We start from the raw sequence: 23,803 nt of genomic DNA, 5'->3' as shown, positions 1-23,803 counted from the left end.
CTTGTAAATTTCGTTGCTCCTGTTTATACATCCCCGGTATCTTGTTGTCAGCTGTGTGTAACAATTCCCGGCGATAAATCTCATTTTCGTGTCATATCGCGATTGTTCGAACGCTCCCGTACATTTAGCTCCGAGCCACGGGAAAAATAATGGCGATAAATTTGCGGGGTTATGGAGACAGGAGGACGAGCCGCGTATAGGTCAGCATAGAAAAGTAATTAGCAATAAATCCTCGCGCGTCGCCTGATGTACCACGTGGCCCGTTTTCTTTATGCGGCGAATAGTACGGTTTTCGGTGGAATGTAAAACGCAGCTACGAAGATGGATGCGACGATAGGTGGACCGTCGGGAGTAAAAGGAAAAAACGGAAATCTCGTGGGGACTGGAAGAAAGAGATCGTAGGTATGTAGTTGTTTAACTGAACATTCGTACGACCGATGCTGATTTTTCATCGTCGGAATACAAATATTATTTCACAACTTATATATCTACGAAAATAATTTCAACACTTTGATTGCTCCAAGTCACCCAAATCTGGGTAACACGTATATTATAAAGAGGGCTGGATTATTTAAATACTGTTTACGTAAAATTAATATCGCAGTACAATTTAACCCCTTGCCTTGTATTAAGCAATGAAATACTGTAGAGAATATATCTCCTATTTAGTTGTTATATGTAATAACTTGCATCTACGAGCAACAGAGTAGGTCTTACAAATACGACTTTTGACTATATTTGCGCTAAATGAAGCCAATAGGACATACTATACGGGTTTTCACTGATTCCCCGTCGTTCTAAAGTCACTTTACCCAGCAGAAAGTATTTATTCTCGTCTGGTAAAATAACCTCCAATACGTGCACCGGAATACAGAGGATCGGCTTTCCCTCGAATATATTCGTCCTGTTTCACGTAATGCCGGAAGATTTATCATGCTTAGCTCCGCAATGTACGATGTTCCACTACGATGCATTCGTGGCGCACGGGGTTCATTGAGCGACGGAACTCGAATGTGATTGAGCCTCTGATCGCTCGTGTTGATTTTCCGGGACCGCGTATCTCCCCTTCGATCTCAAGATCCGCATCGGATCAAAGGAAACATACAGATGAATATTCGTACATCAGCTAACGACATTCCCAATCGTGATTTTGGATTGAATTTCATTACCCCCCTTGATTTCAAACTAAACGTATCGAACGAAATAAACTGCTATTTCGCTGTTATCAATATTTAACACTTTGACTGCCACGTCACCCAAATATGGGTGACACGTACATTGAAAAGTGTCTGAATTATTTAAACACTGTTATAAATTGTTTGCATGAAATTAATATCACAGTATAATTTAAAACAAGACCTACAGCCTCTATTAACTAAACTGAAATATTTTCGACAATTTATTGACTTAAAAAATGAAATACAGTGTGTCTGGCTACGTACGGCCTTTTTCACTGTGGCAGTCAACGTGTTAATCATTATAGTAAATGTTTCCAATATTTAATCTTTACAGTAAACATCATGGTAAAGGTTCTTCTGTAGTATCATAATTCCCTTTTCTCGTGGAAATATATTAAGAATGCAGTAACTATAACGCATGCAATAGTTAATAATGATCCTACGTTAAGGAGTCAGGGCCATGAGCCCTTCTTTCCCTTATTCTGGTCAATTTCCCCTAAATCATTTGTCTTATAGACCCTATTCCACTTGTCTGTCCAAGAAGAGTTTCCTCCACACACTAATATATTTGTAGCTTACAGCCTTATCCATTCATCCAAGCAGGGACTGTCTCTACTATAACCTTCTTTCATCATGAACAATCTCTATACCACTTGTCTGCCCAAAGACTGACCTTATTCCACTAGCCTGAGAAGGGTTCCTAGCTGTATCTACTCGTCGCACTAGAAACTCGAGCACTTGTCCCACCAGAAACTGACAGTATTTCACTTGTTCGACATAGTCGTCGCGTGTCTGGCTGGTGATTGCCTCATATCACTTGCAAAAGTTTCGTCAGGGCCTGTCGACTGTTTGTGCCATTTCTCGGGAAGAGAGCACAATATACTCCCTGCTCCAGCCCACGAGCTTGCTTGTAATTCCCCGTGTAGATGCAAATTTTATGCAGTTCGGTAAGTCGCTTAAGTTCTACGTCTGCATGTTAATTGGTTCGCCCCAGCGGAAAACTTCTCGGCGGAAGGCATCCGGAAGTTTCGGAGGAGGGAACTTTTTTTTCCTCTGGACCCCGCAGCTTTTTCTCCGAATTAGGTTGCGTTTCAATGAGCGAAATTAACGTTGCCAATGTAATTTATGAAAGGTCTTAAGACTTTGCGTAACCCGGATGCTTTACGGGGACCGCGTGTGAAAACTTAAAAATCTAAATCTGTTACACGTTAATCCGAGACCTCCTTCATATCTTAAACTCTGACGTTCGAATCTTTTACATCTGTCATCAGACAGTTTCCTTGATCCAAACTTGCATCGAACTCTTAAGATTGATTTTTGATTGAAAATCTGGAACAGTTTCACTGTCCTAAACCTCATTACAAAGTCAGCGTTACACCTGTGTACATCTCCGTGTCAGTGACGATTTACTGCGTATTTGTTCAGATCCTTTTTGGATCTTTTATTGTCTATTGATACACGTATGGTACCAAGTGTCTCATCGTAGTGTCCGTTCAAGTACTACTAATTTTTCTATATTTCTGCAATCGAAACCTTGTCGCACACGACGAAACGGTGTACAGCTGTCCGATCGGAACGACACGAACACGTCTGTTAACGACGAGCTGGGCAAAGTTTGCGCGCGGGGCGCATCCTAACGAAGCGTGGATCCAGAGGAAATAAGCCTTGTCATCGGCGCATACGTAGCCGGTACCCGATGCAATTTCCATGCAATCAAAAGGCAAACACTGCGCCGATGCCGTCGACGCCGTGAGCCTCCGACTACGTCGGCTGCGGACCGTTTCTGCGAGAGCGGTGTAGTTCCATATGCAAATTGCGCGCTACGACCTAGCACGTCGTGCAGCGAAATCGAATCAATATTGCATTAGGAGGGCCGGATGCCACCGCGATCCGAGCACGGCCACCCTACTGCACTGAATAAATTATACCCGGGGGTGAAGGGGGGCGAAACGCCGCGCCAGATAAAGCGCGCACTTCTCGGCCAATCGACTGTCCACAAATTCGGGACTCGTCCCGACTTTGGTACCGATTTCGGGGCCAGCATCGAGTATTCACTGAAGGAAGTAGGCTAGATCTTTTTGCAATCGCGCAAATGTCATGGTTAGTTCGTGACACTGAATAATAGGAAGATACAGTAAATCGTCGATGAGAGTAACGTTGACTTTTTAACGAGGTTCAGCATAGAGCTTGGAAATCGGAAATCAACGATATTTTTTTGAGCAGCACATAGACATTAGTTTATAAAGTACTGTTTAGGGCCAAGGAGCCTTCAAACACTCATACAGAATTTACTGTATTATTTTATCTCGATTTATATCCCTCGTCAGACACCGTTATCGTGTAAGGTTTATTTGATTTCGGGGTGAACAGAATTGCGTTCAGCGATTGTGACATAGAGAGTGAAACGAGGCAAACGGATAAAGCTCGTAATGTGAAGTACTTCGAAGTATGACGAAAAGTGATCTGTAAAAACTGTACGAGACTATAAAGAACTCATTTCCACGGTCCATTGTACGATCGTAATTCAGAGGCGAGCACCGAGTTGGAGATTGATTTTGTCGGGGTCAGTGGAGCGTATTAAGTTATGGCGTTTGATATCGGCAAAGGCGATAGGTCAAGGGTCGAAGTCAGCCGGGTTCTGAATAGTTTCAACCGTGAACACCTCAATGTTGGTAGATGTCTCTGTTATATACAGGTGTTAGATAGTTTCTGGATGCCTTTTGCTACTTCAGTGATATTCTTTCGATGTCTCTTAAGAAAATAATTGATCCAATTCTTAAGATTCCAACCTCGTTATCTACCATTTAGCTTACAATACCCGAAACCGATCGTTACCCTAGTAAATGGCGATTCGATTTCACAACCGTTCATTATTGGAAACCAGGCTTGATGAATGAAACCGACTACGCTATTTGACACCGATAGGAACGATAGATTAGAGGGTGAAATCAAGCGAGGTACCTGAATGCTACGAAGTCCGCCTCGGTTTGAGGGCAAATACACCGAGGGCCACTTGGGTAACGCTAAATAATTCATAGAACAGCCGGAATGTCTATACGGGGAGCCGGTGCGCGCTGCCAATAGTCATTGGACCGTTCATCACAGACTATTGATTGGACTTCAAGCTTTCCCAGTCCGATCCTTCTCTCTCCGCCGTGCTAACTTCCTGAAACCGAACGCAATCAGGCGACGTATGACATTTGCCAATCACAAACGGAAACTCGTGGGTTCCTGGAGGGCTCGTAGATACTGGAGGGGGATGTAGTTAGCCCAGTGCGCGCTGAATAATTCATGGGGCTTCATGAGGTTCCGCCTCTAGTTTTATGCTTCTCGAAAAATACTGTGGACTGAACGGTCCGGTGTCATCTGGCACCCCTAAGTTTTGCGATACAAAACAGGCTGAAGTATACATCTCTCTTAAATTCTTCTTAGCATAAATACGAGAATGGTGTACGGTATTTAAGTATTGTCCTTGTTTGACTAATCTATCGTCAGTAGAACGGATCAACATAAATCAGACTTATGGAATTAAATGTTGTGCAAAAGGTTACCGAAAATTGGATCGTATTAATCTTGTTATTCGAACTAGTACAGAACCAGTAGAAGAACGTGTCATAGGTCAGACATGTGCGAAGTTAAAATGTAAATAGAATTGCAGTGAAATTATTGTGACACGGATGATGTCAGACAGTTTTTACAGAATGCATGAAAACAAGACTAGCTTCGGTGAAAAGAAGGTGTGTGCAACATCTTTTATCCGCCTCCTCGGATCACGTTGAATAAACGCTTCCGCATTCACTTCGAAGGCCTCCTCGTTATTGGAGTGCGTACCATAAATCTCCATCCGTTATATAAAGCCGCGGTTGACGTAATAAGCTCTTACCGCCTGGCAATTGTACAACCCTCGTCTCCCGTTCTCGATCTTTTATTAATGAGGTCAACTTTTTCCCATCTTTTTTTCGAGATGCTGTCTAAGCGCGTCCACCCTCCTCCCACAACCGAGGAGTCTTTATTAAGCAACAACGCGAAGTAATTGCGGGATTCACCGTTATTTTCCAGTGAAACAAAAGCGCAGCTTCTTTCCTTCGTTCGAGGACACCCCTCCTCCCTCTTCCGACTGAGCAGAAAAGTTCTAGCACTCGCGACGCTGGCGACTTAGTTCTAACAAGACGAGGCCACTCCCCCCCACTGATATGACTCACCGCCGCGACGAGAAGTATGTCGACTAATTGGATTCTGTTATCGCTTTGCTGCCCTCCCGGAAAACAAGCTTTTCTTTCGCCCCAGCGCGGCGACGTTTCCCCCTCAGCGATAAGTCACGCTCCCGACGTGTTTTCTCAGAACACACTGCTTCGTCTGGGAAGGCTTCTGCGTTGTGTTTGTTAACTTTCTAAGCGTTACCTGGTGTATTGGAAAGGAATTATATGGACTGCGATATAGTACCTTATTGCGTCACGTCCTGACTGAATTTTTACAAAATTTTTACTTAACTTAAAATGTCCTAGCTTCTACTTGTCTGTTTATTTACTGTACTTGTTCTACTTGCGTTTGAAGTGGCTTATTTTCTTTCTTTCGTATTAGTAATTGGGAAAGATGTCCATTCCGCCTGTCTGACTAACCACTGTCCTCATACTACTGACAGAAAAATGACGCCGAATTGTTTCATCTGCGATAGTTTACTCGCTGTATACCGACTGGCTATAATTACAACTACGTGTAAATAATTCGCAATATATACACGTTTGAATTGGATGGATGTGGTTACGAATGTATCTCGTACGTAACGTAGTAATTTATTTCGTCTGCAATTTATTTGTCTGACGCGCAAGAGGACCGAGGATTAATATTTTATACACGGTGCGGTACGAATTACGTATACGACGTTGATTAAATGTGTCGCAGTGCATTTCCAAGGGCTTTTTACCCGGTGTCGGGGGTCGATCTGGCGGGAAAAAAAGCATCGGATATCACATTCGATACCGTTTCAACCGCGCCGAAAAACCTGGTAATCCCCACGGGACACGACCTCGGCTCGGATCCTAACGCGAGATTTCCATTTTCCGGCTATAAATCAAAATGTCGTCGATTCGACCGAACGCCAGCCCACTTTTTCCCGCCACGGTTCCCCGTCTGTGCTCCCCCCCCCCCACAATGGAAAGGTAAATAACGATCGTTGGAAAAGGCTGGCGCCAAGGGCGACATTAAAAATCTCGGTCTTAAAAAGTTTCCAACCCTCTCCCGTATTCTTCTCACCCTCTCCCTTTCTCGGGATCCTGGTCGCCTCGTTGGCCGTCGAGTTCGGCGAAAACTTAGGCAATTACGCGGAATTAAACTCCTTAAAATTTATAAGGAGTGAGGAGTATAGCAGTTTGACACGCTGGGAGGGGGGCAGGCTTCTTTGGATATTTGTTGCCTCGTTAACGAGGCACGGAAACCCCCGTTGTTATAAGTTGAAAAACTAATTGTGGGAGGCTTGGGCGGCTGGTGAACGAGCGGCTGGCTTGAATAACACGGAGATACGAGTATTTTCGATTCACCTACAAGGGAACTGAAACAATCTTATTGTTCGACAGAGAATCCGAAGAAATCTTGATTAACACTTTGACTGCCACGTCACCCAAATATGGGTGACACGTACATTGAAAAGTGTCTGGATTATTTAAACACTGTTATGAAATGTTTGCATGAAATTAATATCACAGTATAATTTAAAACAAGACCTACAGCCTCTATTAACTAAACACAAATATTTTCCACAATTTATGACTTAAAAAACGAAATAAAGCGTGTCTGGCTACGTACGGCCTTTTTCACTGTGGCAATCAACGTGTTAAAGACGAAGACAATAGAATTCTTCCCCTTCTGTGTCAATGAAAAAAGAATTAGGATTGTACAAGTAAGGACTCATCGATACAGGCCGCGGGTTGACAAGTAAATCGAGAAAATTCTGCATGTTTCCCTGGATCTCGTGAAAGAAAAGCATTCGGTAAAATCATATAGTGGGCAGCGAAAATTTTGACGGCTCGAAATTAACAATTCATCGTCGAGAGCGGCGGTTTTCTGAACGAAACTCGAGCATGAATCATTCATTTGTTTTTCAGAGTTCGTCCCCGTACTAAAATCTCCGAGCGAAACGTTTGCGCGATTTCCTACGGCCTGTGTCAATACGGAATAATATCGATTCCATACCGATGAATAAATACGTTTGGGGCCAGCGAGAATATTTTCGGCGGCCGAAGGCCAAAAGTTGGTCGAACCGGGCCGATGATAATTCGTTCTCCGATACGCTGCAAGTTGTCCCTTTCAGTATGTATTCGACTAGCAAACGTTCCCCGTTACATACGTATCGGTCATAATTTATCGATAATAATTGACGAATCCGATTACCATTGTATCGTTCGCCGTTAGTTTTCCTCCTCTTAGGGGCATTATCCCGTATCGGTAGCAGCCGTGTAATGAACATTCCAATCCAATTATGGTCCCCTGTATACGGAAGAAAGAATCGATTTGGTTTCGTGCGAATATTCGTACCTGAGGAAAATGTTCACGATTCGTCGCCAGGGTATAATGTTACATGTAAGTAGCTATTGCAAATGGTAATTCTGTACTGATACAGGAAATGCTCGATGAGTGTTCGAAGGCTCCTCGGCACTGACAAGTAAAAGTCTTCAGGTGTAATGTTGACTTCTTAACAACGATTAGCACAGTGACAGGCTATTAGTTATGGTTAGTACATGACTATTAGTTTATAAAATATTTCATGCTCAGTGCCGAAGAGCCTTCGAACACGCAACGAAGATTTACTGTATTACGTTATTCGAGGAATGTTGCAAATATTGTCGCTTCCATTTCGTCTGCGGATGCTTTAACAAATTTTAATATGGGGACGTTAGACGAGAGATCGAAGATCCTTTGCCAAGGATCCCAGGAAAGGGAAATGACGAGATCGAATGGGACGATGGGGTGAAGGTTCGGGCTATTTCAGGAAGCCGTAGTGATTACGCTTCGGTCGCCAATGAGAGCTTATCTCACCACCTTGTAAAGAAGCATCTATATATACGTGGCCATTACTGGCCGCCCGATGGTAGCAACAGCCCATTTTCCCCTCCTCCTTCTATCCGAACCTTGCGTCGGAACACAGTCAACACAGGTAAGTTATTACGTCGTGAAAATAAGGAGAAAATTGGAAAGCGGTTTAGCCTTGATAGCGGTGTCTATTACTGTCGTCGGTGTTCTCGATACCGTCTAAGACGACGGCTCTTCTGTGAATAATTTAACGAGTCGATCCGAAGCGCCATACGATGCATCGACTTCCGGTCACGTCCCTCGAAATTTCCTTGTTTAGTGGTCTATAAATAAGATTCGCGATCACACTACGATCTTTAGGATTAATAGCTCTCAATTTTGGGAGAAAATCTACAGGAGAGTTGAACCCAATTTGGTTCAGTGGCCTGATTGACCACTTCTACTTCCGTTACAAATCATAATCACCCGTAATGCCTTCAGTTTCACAAACATTTGTCCCTGTGACGTATAATGTAATTCATATCCCCTTTCTTATTATCCCTGATTCTTCGATTCCCCGTCCTTCCCTGCCGTCATTCAATTTCTCGGGTTCTCATCAGCCGCTAAGAACCAAATTACTTAATTACAATAGAAACAATCGACTGCTTGCGTTCATAGACGGCGACAAAAAGTAGCTGTTCCGCGAATGACGCGCCACAAAGACAGACCCCGTCAATCATCACGGAAAACCGGGGTTTTATTGGCATAAAAAGAGCCGTCCATTGGCTCCGTTACAAGTAGGCCTGCGGCGATAATGATGCTTGCGGGAAGAAGAAGGGGGATCGGTTCATCGATCGAGCACCTACCTCATCCGTTTCCGCTTTGTCCCCTCCACGAGTGTCACACGAATAAAGGAACGAGTGGTATTGGTCCGTGGAAAATCAGACCGATTTCAACGGTGATTGATACGTTCCGTCAATAATTTGCTTTCTGACGCGTCTGAATGGACCTGAATTCGGGTGAAACCGAGGGGAATAATGAAAGGGAGCGAGACACAGGGGGGTGGAGGACAAAGTGATCTGAAAAATGTCCAGCTTCGAAAATCTGGTACCTGTTGTCCTCTGGAATAACCAGACTCTATTCACGAGATGACGCTCCGCCCCCCTTAATCGACTAATAATCGTGATTTCTTCTCACTCTCCAGCCTACCAACAAATTTTCGGCTCTTTTCACTTTGATCGATAAAACGAAACGAAATTCTCGGATTCCCGGCGATCCTCTATCTTTCGTCAGTATTGCAGGAATTCTTTATCTGCGCGGAATGAACGAATAAACGAGAACGTTTTAATCCCCGTCGTTCATCCCTAGACCTGGGAAAATGAATTTGCAAATAAATATTAACCGCTGTGCGAGCGTATGCAATCAATACACGCACGGTTTGGTCCTCGTGGCTGCGAAGGTATTCGACTGTCGGAAATTTTCGAGGGACCAGTGAAATAATAAAAATATCACGAGCTTGGGCAGAGAAGTATTAGGAGGAAAAAGCAGCCAGTCAGGATCCCGTGAAACACGTTATTTTCCGCATTCACGGCGACCACCGCGTGGCCTAAACTTTAATTACGAGAACGGGAGAAACTGGGTTAATCACTCGCGATTCAGGTTTCAGGTGAGAGGAATTTTTCTTGCTGCCGATTCGAAGCGTCCGTTAACATACGTTCAACCGCGCTAGAGATACGACAAACACGAGAAAACATGAAATTACTATCTTCAAATAGTTGAGAAATACTTTTGTAGCGACCGATTATTCGAAAACATTCTACACTACGTGGCATAGCTATAAAACCACCCCGAAATTATCAATTCTTATGTATTGAGGTTAAAATAAAGACGAACCACTTTTTTTATCTAGAGAATATAACGGTGACCTTGATTATGACATAGAGGTCAATTTCAGGTGAATTCGATTTTTTTTAAATGGGAACTCCCAGTTTTAGGTTCAGAAATGGAAGGAACGTAAAATTTGAAACTTAAACACTGGTGCTAAAAATGGGGATTCTCAATCAAAAAAATCGAATTCACCTGAAAATGACCTCTATGTCATACTCAAGGTCAACCATCAGATGCCCTTTGTTAACTCATAAAACCTTTGTATCAAACATTTTTTCCCAAAACTTCATCCTTCCGAATTAATCCGGGGTACTAATCTGTTTGGCACAACACCCTCTATAGTTTTAATTTATATATCCGGCTTCTGGACTCGAATTTCCAGCAAGTTCAGTGAACTATGGCCGGCTCTGTTACACTGGTGTTTTCACCGTTTTCATTATTTATCCCGGTGAAATTTACGACAAGCCTGAAACTTCTGGATACCAGCGGTCTATTCGCCGACCTAACTCGTTCCCTGGATTTACCGAGGACACTAGATCACCATTTAAAACTTTATGATAAACACGCAGCCCGATATTTCTCAGTGGAGGAATCATCCGGTCGTTCCCGGGGCAAAATTAAACGATGCCTTTGATACTCGACTTTCCAAAATTCAGTCCCGTTTTATTCATATTAGTAGCATGCTCGTTACGCATATTATTTATTTATTCGGCTTACGAGCTTTCATATACGCGCACGTGCACCAGGCTTGTTAGATTCGCGGGATTCCCCTTAGGTCTTCATTTAAACTTTATGGTAAACCACCATCAACGACTAACCTGTGGGCGTGCATGGTGTTCTTGCTGCTTCCACAAGGTCCTCGCGACTCCCGGGCGGCGCTTCTAGCATCGTTCCGCTCCCGGAGAATTTCTTCACGCACAGCAGGCTCAACGCTGAAACAAGAAACGAGAAATCATTCGTCGAGTAGCCACTTCTGACAGGTGTTGCTATGGGATTCGATGGAAACGAGTTGAAAAAAATGAATTGTTGAAATTCAAAGATAGCGAGGAATAATGGATTTTTTGTTCATAATTTCAAGCACCAATTATTTACAAAATAGAAGAATTTCATCTGTTAGTTAGTAGTAAGATCAATCTGTGTAGTTTTATTGGTTTGATTGCGCCAGGGATGATATGTTATACTTTTCCTTTACAGTGATCAATTTTCATATAAACGTGATATACAATAAAATTTGTGTAGTAATCCAGGCTCCACGAAGATCCATAGAGAGGAAGGTAATTATTATGATATTATTATAATATCATGATTGGATAACCTAGTATGTCTGAAGTTACTCGAGATCAATCTTCTGGGGGATTGAAGTATTTTTCGGGAGCGTGAGTCGCTTGCCATTCCTACGCTGCTCAACCCGGGAACTCAAATATCCAGTTTACATATTTATAAGAACGGTTGCCCTCTCGAGAACTCGACAACTATCCATAAAATCGAGTTTGGAAAACTTTAGTGGGCCGATAGAAGTCTCTACTGTCTGACACAGCACTGTCTCATTTCACTTACGATTACGTTTCCCTCGCGAATGTTTCGTTGTCGGTCTGCTGATACGTGAATTCTCGTTCTATTTGTTCGACTCGACGGGAAACTTGATCTATGCTTCTGATTTCTACGCTTTCCACTTCTCTCTGACTACTGACCAATAAATATTCTATCTCCCTTGCTCAGGAAACATCTCCATCCCATTGTCTGACTAATACGCGACTTCTTCCCCTTAACACTAGGTTTACGGGCATTTATCGTGTACGTATCTCCACAGCACGCGTCAACGAACCCGCAGATTTTCTTTAAAAAACAACTTATTTAATATAATACACAATTTATGATCTCTGAAATTAATGCATAGCTATAGAGATAGGTATACCACATAGAGAATTTCGAGGTTAGAAAGCATTCAAAATGCGTCAAAATGACGCGTCCCGTAAACCTAGTGTTAATACCCATTATACAAACTTATAGACTTCATCGGTCTATCCAATGAATATTCTGTTTCCACCTTCTTCATTCACGGTCAATTTTCTACATTATAGAGTCATAAATTCAATATTCTCCTCCTCCTTCGTATCATAATTATGTATTCTCATCCAACAAAGATTAAGACAACTTCTCACTCGTTACCAAGCGTCTCGCAACACTTTGTATCTTCCTTTTCCGCGCGATTTACCATCGACCCAGCAAGCTCCAGCCGTGCTTAAAGGTGTACACACTCGTCACTGCGGGACCCCATCACAGCCTCGTCCTATCCGCGTGAGACCCCGCGTTCAGGGCTCCGGATGCGTTAGGAATGCTCTTCAAGCGTAATACCGCGTCCACGCGCGTGTACACGTCTGCTCCGTGATCCCGTGCATATGAAAACTCGCGCGCAACCTGCCCAACACGGGGAGAATGCGCATGTTCCGGCTTTCCCCGAGTACGGCTAATGTTATTTCACCTTTGTGCCCCGAGCATCAGCCAGAAAGAGAGTCTTAACAGTACCGTTGCGTCGTTTCCGCGACAGTAACAGGCTTTAGGTGCAGATTGCATGATTAATTTCGCAGCCGCCTAAATATTCCACTCAAAAGGGACAACGTTCAAGATTCGGCTGGTCGTACCACTGGCGGGTTTCGTCCTGTGGGTGGGAACTTTTGCGGTCGCTACATTTGATAAGCTTTCGTGCGAGCGAAAGGGTAAACGAATGGAAATAATTCTACCCTCTGGAACAGTGTTTCTCAATCTTTTATGAATCATACCTCATCTGAATGTCTCAAAGATTAGTATCATAGTAAACCATGTTTTCATAAAAGTTTAATATTAATAGCTGTTGTTGAAAACCGTTGTCGATAACGTGACTGGTAATTTGGTAACTTTGTCCCTCAAAATATTCGAGTTGCCCCACGTTGGGAACAAATGTTCACAAGTTCCTTTTGCTTAGAACTTTTTAATGGATCCCAGTGATTTTGAGTAATTCTTCGTTTGTCCAGTGTGGAGATTGTGGAATTATGCAGCACCATTCTGGTTGATCGTACCTCTGTACGGTAATGAATCGATCCATTATTCGTGGAACAGGTCCACCGGTTTGTTAATGAGCCCAGTCACTTTGTTCGAAAGACACCACTTTATCCCGTCTGTTCCGTTCCGTTCCACGCTACCCAAAGGGATGAAACTGCTTCTCAGGATGCCGGAGCACGAGCGACGATCATTTAATTTGTCGAAACGTGATCGAGGCGGCGGTTTCTTTATGGAACAGAACCATCTCTATTACTCTAGTCTGCCCGCCACAGCCGAGAGTAGGAGGAAGAGCTTCCTTTTATCTCCTTCAATCATCGATAATAGCTTCAAAATACAAATAGAAAATTTCCGGGAAACGATCATCGAGTTCCCGGGTAAGACCAGTATTGACGTATCGCGGAGAAGAGCGCGCGGTTTCTATTAACGGTGTTCTTTCATCAACGTAGAAAGAGGGAGCTTTTCCTTTTATCCTTTCAATCATCGATATAGCCACCTGGAGAATAAAGTGAAATACCGGGGACGGTAATTGAACATGCTTGTACCCACGTTTTCCGTTCGTGATCTTTGTAAACTGAATGTTATTGTCATCGGCTCGCAGGATTCAGCCTCTTTTCCCCTCCACACACGGACTTCTTTTCCTCGTCTTATTAGGCGTACAAATTAATTCGTGGCCTTCTTTTCATAGACTTCTTGTTTATTTACAAGAAACCAAAATACAGTGCAGTCTTGAAAATATTCCCCATCACTTTTTACACATTTACGTCATTTCTCGGCCAGTTGACGAATCCTTTCTCGCAAACATGATGGTGGTTTTGAGTCAATAATCAATTGTGGATGCCACGAATTAATGTGTACACCTATTATTTTCTCTGGTGGCGCGAATTTTGGTCCTTTCAGTAGTAAAACTTTTTCGGAATCATGGGTCCTCCGGCTTCATGTAGTTCAATTTTCCTCCTTTTGACGGCAACCGAAAAGCCAAGAAGCATCGGGCATCGAATCCAGGACCAGCCATCGAACGATCGCTTTGTCTCGTTCGATTCTCGAACGGGCTCGTGCGCGTTTCCTCTCTCCCCCTCCCAGCTTTTTTCTTCTTGATTCTTTTTCCTCGATTCTTTTGTGCCGGCCAGATCGAGCGGGACCCGTTTTCTTCCTAGCGTCACGTCATGGCCGCGTTCTAATCTTTTCCCGGCCGACCTTAGCTCCGTCGCCTTCTCTCAGTTCGCGGATACTTTCAAAGCAAATTCGTGAGCCGCAATTGCAGATGAAATTGCGGCTTTCAAGTCCCCGACTCGACTCGAAGAATCCACAGTCGTATTTCTGCGGAGGCATTGTGGCGAGAATCGTGTGACCCCCACCTTTTGCTGTGAAATTCGGTGAAATTCCGTTACTAGGGTGAAAAATACTTTTCTCTGTATAGAGGAGAGAGAATAGCAAGGAGGGAGAAATTTAGTACATTGCAGGAGGAAACGAAAGTGCCTTGATTGCTGGGCGACTGTACGACTGATGTCTGACTACATATGGGTCTACTCTACTTACAGAGATAGATTCACGCGAGCTTGCTGCCTAGGGAAATTTCATAGATGACGTTTTTTAGTTAACTAGATTTCATAACTAACTCGATAATGCTAGGATAAAACTGCCATTGCGTTCGTCTGACCATACACGAGCCTTGTTCTATTCGATCGTCTAAATAGCCACTCAACTCTAGTTGTTTCATTATACTCGATCCATTTTCTATCTATACGTCCACTGATATTTCTATTCCACCTGACTCACCATACGTTGGCCCGTTCAATTTGACGGGCCACACACACAGAGCAATTTTTGTTCGCGCTACTAAAGCTTCCACTTTGGTCTCGAAATAAAATCCATCTCGTATAAATCACTTACGTACTGGTGACTCGTAACAATAGTTTCGAAACAACGCGCTTCAGCAGGTTTGGCAAAACCAAGAGAAACGCATGGACCCGCATTATTTTGGAAACATATTACCCAGATATCGTCGCGATCGGAATTGAATGCCGACGTCCCCCGTTGGTCGCGTACAGAAATTATTCGCGTTCTGCTCAACAAACCGGCTCGAATTCCAACCGAACTTTTCGTTCCAAACGTGATCCCGTCTGCAATGACATACACTCGTCGGCCGTCGCATATTCTTCGATCGTGGGCCGCGTTTTCGAGACTCTACGCGAGTATAGAACTGTCAATCCGAAACGGGGAATTCCCGAAACGATTACCTTCTGCGACGTAAACGTCGTTCTAGTGTTTCTGCGATATCCATCCTCGTGTCTTCGTGATCCACTACGAGAAAAGACCCACGGTTTCGCCAGAAAGAAAGAGCAACATAGTTATACGTCGAACGTTGGCAACGAAACCCTTTACGATCGCGGCGTTTTCCATTCTTTATGCGTCATCCACTGGCTTCCCGGCAAAGATACGTGAGACGAAGCTCAATACCGGCGCGCACGGCTCGATCGTGGAAATTCCAAGCTCGCCGGAGCTCCTCGGAGGGGGATTTTATTTATCCGAACGACGTTCGTGACCCGTTTATCTTCGAGACCAGATATCTTTCGCGACCGATAGCCCGTGACCAGCTGGCGTCTGAAAATCCAATTTCTTAGTGGGAGACCGCACAAGACAGGATAATGGACCCCCGTCAGAGATGTGTTCTTTAAGGATTCGGAAAGCTACGTATTATTACAGGCCTGCGCATCGAGAAGCTATGAATGTATACAAGATGGACCATGAAACGTAATCAGCCTAGTTTATTGTACTGCTAGCTGTACGATCAAACAAATTTTTCGATGCTTAACCATCGGTGCAAATTTACGTTTACGCGAGTGTATTGTATCTGATGAACACCATTTTGAACATCGTTTTAATTAAGCTAAATGATGTTCTTTTTAATGTTTCTTCAGTTTAGAAAAAAAAGTTATTTGTTTGTGAAAAAAGTACCGTAAAAGAATTACCGGTTTATCTATAAAAAAAACTGAAGATGGCCTTGAAAACCCTGGAAAGAAGGGTTGACAAAAAAATTGGTTACATCGTTTTAATTAAGCTAAATGATGTTCTTTTTAATGTTTCTTCAGTTTAGAAAAAAAAGTTATTTGTTTGTGAAAAAAGTACCGTAAAAGAATTACCGTGGAAAGAAGGGTTGACAAAAAAATTGGTACATTCATCTTAAAGCTCACCTCGAATCATGTTATATTAGCTAAAAAAAATGTTCGATCGAACAGCTGGCAATAGAATAATCTAAGCTGATCACGTTTCGTGGTCCACCCTGTATATAGAGTGTTGCGTGTAAATACGTGACGGTACTTTATCGTATGTCAACTCACCCCGCTTCACGTCTCGCCACGTGTTCGTGATTTCGTCGAGTCTTTCTTGCCCGTTTGGTGTTCACCCATATAATCCTCTCACATCGTTCCGATGTTAGACGTTCTTCGAACCTTTGACAAAATTGTAATAAAAAATCCGTTAAATATACAAGTATTGCAGATACAATTATGTGTAAAGTTTCGTTCAGTAGTAATTAATACATCCTGAATCCCTAATTTCGAATTCTTTAAGGAAAATTTATTAGTTGTCTGACTAGAGGTGAACATCATCTACTTCGGTTTCATTTGTCTGGCTAGATACAGATTCATACTTCCCTTACCTAATCAAAAATAAACTCGAACTGTGCGGGTCTGACCAAGATTGGAATTATATTTGTCTTGTCTGACCAATACAAGGTCTGTTCTACTTGTTTAGCGAATAGTTATCTTGCTTTCCATTCTTTCCCCACGTAAAATTATTTTCCGTCACGATACTACACTTCGAGAGTTATGTGTTTCGACTGACGACCTCGTCAGCTGCATATGCAACTAACGTACAAGACGTACGACCCGTATGCACATGCACCGTTGGCCGAGCACGTCAACTCGAGGCAAACAATCAGACTTTCGTGCATGGAACATAAATCTAACTTGACTTTCCGTTTATTCAACATATCCCAGTGAGGTGGAAAATACATTCATGCTTGTTAGTTTGTGAAACAGGGATTCCATGTGATACAAAATCCAATTTTTATTCTCCCCTTATTCAATTGATGATTTCATTATTGAATACTTAGCTGATCATTCTTCTACTTTAGAACCATTTTCTTACGATTATACTTTTCTTTATTCAATGTAGGCACATTACGCAATTAAACAATAACATCTGTCATTGTTTTCTAATAACACACAACGTTCACCAACGAGAACAAGGGAAAAGCAATTCGACAGTACTAGAATTATTGAAGGGTTATTAAGCTAAATTTACTTCCATCGTGCATCAAAGCGTGCTCGTCACAGGACCAGCGTGCACCACGCGTACGATAAATGCATAATGCAGTTCCGACTTGCATAGCACAGGCCTGCAGACTTCGTGCAAGTGTGCCTGGTACGGGTACGTGTGATGAGACGCATGTGCACCGCAGACCACGCAACGGCAAACAAGAGGAGCAGGCAAGTGAGGCACCAGCCTCCTCGAAACGTCGACTTTCAACCTAGAAAGCCTAGTCCCCCTTTTGCTCGTTGTAACTTTTCATCTCGTAACCCATTGGATCAAGTTTCATCCGTTCTGTTTGTTTCACAAACGACGCCATAACGAAACGAACGAGCTGTTTCGATCGTGGGGTCTGGATTTACGATGCACCGAATGTGTTTTTCTCTACATAACAGAAATTCTATGCTTTATCGACTGATGCACAAATTAATGGAAATATTGAATTCCATTAGTCGGTTTCGTGATAAGCAAACACGGCGATACTCTCTTTTTTTTCAATTTTTTTTTATTTGCACACGATACTTTTCCGCTGTATAAATATGGAATGTATTTTTTTAAATGTTTAATTTTTCTGGGTTCGATGTATGCATCACTCTGGAAAAAAGGATCGACATTAATGTAATTGACGTCAGCCTCGTGTCGAAGTGAATGGGGGAAACCTCGAAATGCGCTGTAACCGTCCCCGAATGGGGCCCCGAGACGAAATTGCTCGTAAATTCCGGGACGAAGAATCTTTTATCTCTTAACGCTCTCCCTGGCCTCACCCCCTCCCCACTCCGTTGCGCTTGGCGCTGTTACAAGATAAGGGATGCTCGGGCTCTCTCTTCTTAATCTCTACTTTTTCACCTCGTTCACCCTCGTTCCTAGGTGATTCTCTAGCTGTGACTTACGTTTACCAACGGAAATACAATTTCTCTCGCGCGACTGCACACTGAATTCATTAGCACACTTTAAACCGAGGATAACAACTGTTAGTGATTCTTCGAAAATACAGGTGGAAGTTCTCATTGCCATTTTAGAAAACTAATATACTAAACTTAGACAGAAATAATTTATCACAACCTACTCATTTCATAACTATTCTTAAGTCATTATGGAGTACTTTGCTTCCTCTTGAATTCATTATAGAATCTGGTGGTACTTCCTTTCCCATTTGTTCTAACAAACACTCGACAATATTGTGCAATGACTGAATCGTCATTATATCCTCAGGGTTTTAAAGAAATTTTTCTTTGCAGGATTTTACACCGCAGGAGAAATGTCAAGATCGAAAGGAGGAACTCAGGACTGATAATAAATTCATCATTCTACTTCGATACGTTTTAACAGGATCCATAAAGAATATACAAGATGAGTCAATAAGCACTACTATCTAAAATAACTCATTACCTACTAGTGGTATCGAAAAAACTTTCAATAAATTACACAGCATTTTAAAGAACACATCGAGTGGATACAAATTGATTTGTTATATCTTATTCATTTTTAGATATCAAGGTGACCTTGAGTTTCTTAAAGTTAATGAATCCTTTTTCTACCCTTCCGATGCGTCCCTTAAAATGCTACATAATTCATTAAAATGTATTTTGATACAACCAATAGGTAACGAGTTACTTTAGATCGTAGTTTTTATTGACTCACCCTTTATCTTCCAGACGGGACATCAACGATGTGATCCTACCCCTACCATTTCTTTATCTTCGTCGTCCAAGCATTGTTGCGGTCCCACTTGGACCGGAGACACCAAACGGCCGATGTTCGACGACGGTTTTCACGTTTCAACGCCCCCAATTTTTCTTCCCCGCTTCCCGTCACCGTACCACGTCCCACGGCTCTAACTCAAGCTGTAGCTTGGACAACCGGTGGAAACTTCGACAGCCAGTAGCTGTGAAACTTTCGTCGGGTAGGACGATTGGTTTCCGCCTGAAAACAGCTTTCAGAGACCAATTACCGGTTCACGGTACGACCGTTCGACCAACTCCTGTCAGGTTTTCATCCCTGCTTCAGTTCCCGGGCTTGGTAGCCTGAATTAGCGGATGTACGGATGGAGAGGCCATTATCCATCGTTGGATGCATCTGGTGTCGGTCTTTGTGAAGCGACGAGTGCCGACAGAAACGACGATAACGCGATAGTACCTACGTACATTGTACCGTCAATTGTTTCTCTTGAATTTTCGGTGGGATTCAGTTGAATATGGTGTTCATTGAACATTAATCTTTAGGGATTTACAGTAGGTATTTTCGAGATATTATTTTTTATTTATCTTCTGGAGGGAAAACAAGATTTCATAAATTATTTTTTATTTTTTTTTCTTGTGGAAGATTAGGGTTCTTCGGTCAATTAAATTATTCTGTGATTGCAAAGATATTATTCTCGTTTTGCTAAAAGAAGATTAGGGTTTTTTAGTCATTTAGATTATTTTTGAGTTATTAAGATATTGTTATTGGGTTTTTTTTTTGGTGAACGATTACGGGGTTTCTTTTGGTGAATCGAACAGTTGGTTTGTCACTGGCAATTTGATAGGCGTGTGAGACTTTTATCGATGGAAGAAGAATGGAATGCGGACGAGTTACGGGTAGTTTGATAACTGAGCGATATCCGCCATTGAAAAACGTTTCTCCGGGTGCGAAAGCAAACGAGGACGCCGTTATTTCCGATACCATTCAGACGATCAGATTTTCCAGCGGCAGTCATATTGGAGTTATTGGTACGCGTTTTCCGAAATTAGACGTACATCTGTGGGCTTTATGGAAAAACAACGCGATATTGAGTGTTCAGATTTTCATAACAATATTGGAAAATGATTAGGTAGTATTCTAAACTTATTCTGTGTTATCTTAAATATGTCCGAAAAGAGCATTTCGTAATTTTCAAGAATCCATGTGTCCAAAATGTTCAAATTTGAAGATCCACAGACTTAGGGTTCCAAAAAATTAGATTTATCATTTAGGGGGTTCAATGTCCTACACATCTTCGCGTCCAAATATCTATAGACCCGAGTGTCCTGATTTAAATAACGTTAGTAACTAAACATTCATAATGGTAATCAAACGTAAATTCAAAACATTGCCACATAGATACATGACCAGGCCAGTCATGTATCCTTATTCGTGAATTATGCAAGCATCAAGATCCCAACCAGCGAACCCAGCCGACCCTGTTACATACACACGTGCTTCATTCATGAGCTCGTTCCCAGGAGCCGTATAGTTGGCGACTAGTAATTAGCTAGACGAGTGACACTATCTCCGTTATCACTCCCTGGGTGCAACGTACACGCAGCAGCGGGCTTACGTTCTCACGTACGATATTCGTTCGGATCTGTCTAATTTGTGCGTGTAATTTCTGTTATCGGATCGATAACGATTATTCCGTTTCAACGAATAATCAACGCTCCAGATAACTGAACAATTTACTGGAATCCGATCGGTACGAAATTACATTAAAGTATCGTAGTAATACAGTCGAATCCGAAACATCGAGAATTAAACCGATTATTTACAGACTATTACAAAATACTTGGAATTAAACAACAATGAAGTTACTCAAACAGCAACTTCCGTATTACAAACACAGCAAAAGTCTAATTAAGCTTCGTTAAACTTTCTATTACACCGAATTCCAGTGAATACCCAGTATACTTTAATATTTATTTATCGTACCTCTCTCGCTCGTTTATTCATCTCAAGATCGATCCACAAAAAATACACGTACGAATATGATCGTCGGGCTCGTGGTTTCACACGAATCGTCCTACCGATACATCTCCTACACTCCGCCCGAATATTTCTCTATTTTTACGACTCTCCTTCCTCCCCTCCCTCACCGCCCTCCACCATTCATCCCTACCCACATATTCATACACACGCTAGTTCTCCTCAGTTTCCTTCGAATACTTCCCCATCCCTCTGTTTTTCATCCTCCGCGTCTTTTCTCGCTATTGTAGACGACGGTCGCATTTATTCGGATGCTTTTACGGGTACGTCCATATACACATCGCTAAAATACAAAATTTCTTCAACATTGATCAATCTCTTATATATATAGTAAATTCTAGAAAATCGTGCGTGTTATAAATGCATAAAGTCCGCAGTCTAATCGACGCGTTACACATTTTTCACCTGTGTGTCCGTACTAGCTCCTCTCACCTGTGGAGCATGCTCGCCTTCTCACCGGCAACAGACGTCCTTTGAGAGCCTAAAGAGGGTCGAAAAGCCGAGCAATTCCCGTTGGCCACCGGTAGAAACTTCGTGAGACGACCTCCGGGCATACGGATGCAAATGAAATTTCGCGGACGCTCGCGGGCATCCGTTTATTAAAGTTCGTGACTGGAAGGAGGGGGGTGGGGCGGGGCGGTTGAAAAAATAAGCCAGCCAACCCGCAGACGCCGCCTGTATATACTACTCGCGGGGGCGGAACTGGCCCCGAGCAACAACACGAATGCTAATTAAAATAGTTTCCTGAGTGGGAGGGTATTAATTATTTTATCCACAGATATCCTAGCGGAATCACCTCTTGGCTGGTGAATGTATTTAAAAACGGCAGGGGAGAGACTGGATGGAGATTTTGAGCTGATGAATCATTCAGGCCTTGATCTTAATAAAATCACAACTCGAAATGAAGAGACTTCATGAACAATCCTGTAATAATCTCAAACCCCATCCTCGATGAGGGGCGGGAATGAGAACACACATGTGGACTACGTGAGAGAAGTAATAGGGAAAAGAGAGGATCATAGTTGGAATTGCGACGAATATAATTAATTAAACGACTACGTTAATCCCGTGTCCCGTACATTAATCACGAGCGCGAATATTTGACCGGCACTGATTCGTTTTAATTAACGCCAATCAACGTGGACTTGCTAAAAATTAATAGGATTTCCGTACAGCGTGAAACTTTCAGCGTGAGTAATGGTTCGATCGAATGTGAAGGTCGATGAGTTTCATAGATACGTGGTAAATTATTAATATTATAGTCTGCTTCGCGATATCCCGTGAATATTCTTGATATTCAAGGGATGGTCTTGGGTACGACGAGGAAAGTATCGAGCGAGAACGAAGAGGAAATAATATCTTTGATGGTACGAGCTAGCCTGAGTGGATTTAGAATTTATGAACACCCTGTATTATGTAACAGGTCTTTTGTGTCATAGGCATCATACTCGGTTCCACCCCCTTTAGCGACGCCCTTCATGGCGAGGGAATGCAGTAAACCTCGTATATCTTTCACGTAAGACGCCCCTCGTAATTTCGAGAACAGATTGCTTCACTCTAGAACAATATTGATCATTACGATATTTAATCGTAAACTACTAATGCAGAACGAACAATAGATAATCATATGAATATTGAAAGAATTTCATTGGAAGAGACTTTATCTAGAATCTTTTTTTTCCGTAGAGTTAATACGTTGACTGCCACAGTGAAAAAGGTCGTACGCACACAGACATACTTTATTTCGTCTTTTAAGTCATAAATCGTTGAAAATATGTATAAAAGACCTATAAATTCTGGTTATCGTAATCACAGTATATCCGAAGATATACTATTGTTAGTATTGTTGGTCCACTAAATATAAGTCATATTTTGTAAATTGAAGATTACACGTCGACGTTCCTCAACAATTGGAAATTCGACAGAACAATGGATCCGTTGTTATCGAGATATGTCGACCCAATTACCGATCGCGGAGAGACGTTAACGGCCATTATTTATGGTGAATGAAACCGGTTCTCGACATTTCCGCCTGCAAAGGGGAGAGGAATATTAGATAACACAGAGCGCACGTAACGCGGAATGCCCGTTGCAATTAAAGTGCATTACGACGCGTCGCTGGAGCCTTCGTTCGGGAACAGTAACTGGAATGGATGTGCATTAACGCTGGGTTTTATCGCGTTTCGTTTCGGCAAAGTGGCTCCACGGCTTCGATAACGAAGTAAATCCTCCGTCGTGAAACTATGCTCATCTCCTCTCTCGTCAACGGATATCGTTTTCGAACGGAGAAACAAACGAAAACGGTGTGGATCCATCACGAGCGCTCCAGTTTCACGGAACGTGTCACTTAACATTCGTCAGCGGATACACGAATGGTGGGAGAAGGTGGAAAGAAAGGAAAAACAATTGAACAGCAGAAGAGCAGCATTACATCGTAAATAAACAACGCGAGACCGTAATTCCGCGAGATACGATCTCTCTCGACAATGGAATCCTGGGTTGATTCTCCTCGGATGAATCAAAACCCTTATGACCATAAAGCCACGAGAGAATTTTCTTTCTCTGCAGAGAGTTTACTGAAGCTATATGGCAAAGAGATTGTAAACACACTATGATTTCTAATTCGGATTTTAGAGTGAAAATAGATAGAAGTTAAAAGTACGATC

At 42.6% G+C, this 23,803-nt stretch overlaps 1 protein-coding gene across 3 annotated transcripts in view; it reads right to left on the bottom strand.

The window, feature by feature from the left end:
- Positions 1 to 23,803, bottom strand: part of LOC107185450 — a 123,038-nt gene that overhangs the window by 13,233 nt on the left and 86,002 nt on the right. For 2 of the 3 annotated variants that reach the window (XM_015573129.1, XM_015573128.1), the window contains exons 3-4: positions 16,448 to 16,558; positions 10,889 to 11,002 (exon numbers count right to left, since the gene is read on the bottom strand). In XM_015573129.1, coding sequence (XP_015428615.1) covers positions 10,889 to 10,958 — 70 coding nt within the window. In that variant the 5' untranslated portion in view covers positions 10,959 to 11,002; positions 16,448 to 16,558. Of the gene's footprint in view, positions 1 to 10,888; positions 11,003 to 15,346; positions 15,367 to 16,447; positions 16,559 to 23,803 lie in introns of those variants that run through there. The other variant, XM_015573130.1, reaches the window with a different exon arrangement.

This window comes from Dufourea novaeangliae, unplaced genomic scaffold (genome assembly GCF_001272555.1).
Source record: "Dufourea novaeangliae isolate 0120121106 unplaced genomic scaffold, ASM127255v1 scaffold57, whole genome shotgun sequence".
In the NCBI taxonomy this organism is placed as follows: domain Eukaryota; kingdom Metazoa; phylum Arthropoda; class Insecta; order Hymenoptera; family Halictidae; genus Dufourea; species Dufourea novaeangliae.
Note: the sequence above shows the minus strand (reverse complement) of the source record. Positions and strands in the feature narration are given on the sequence as shown.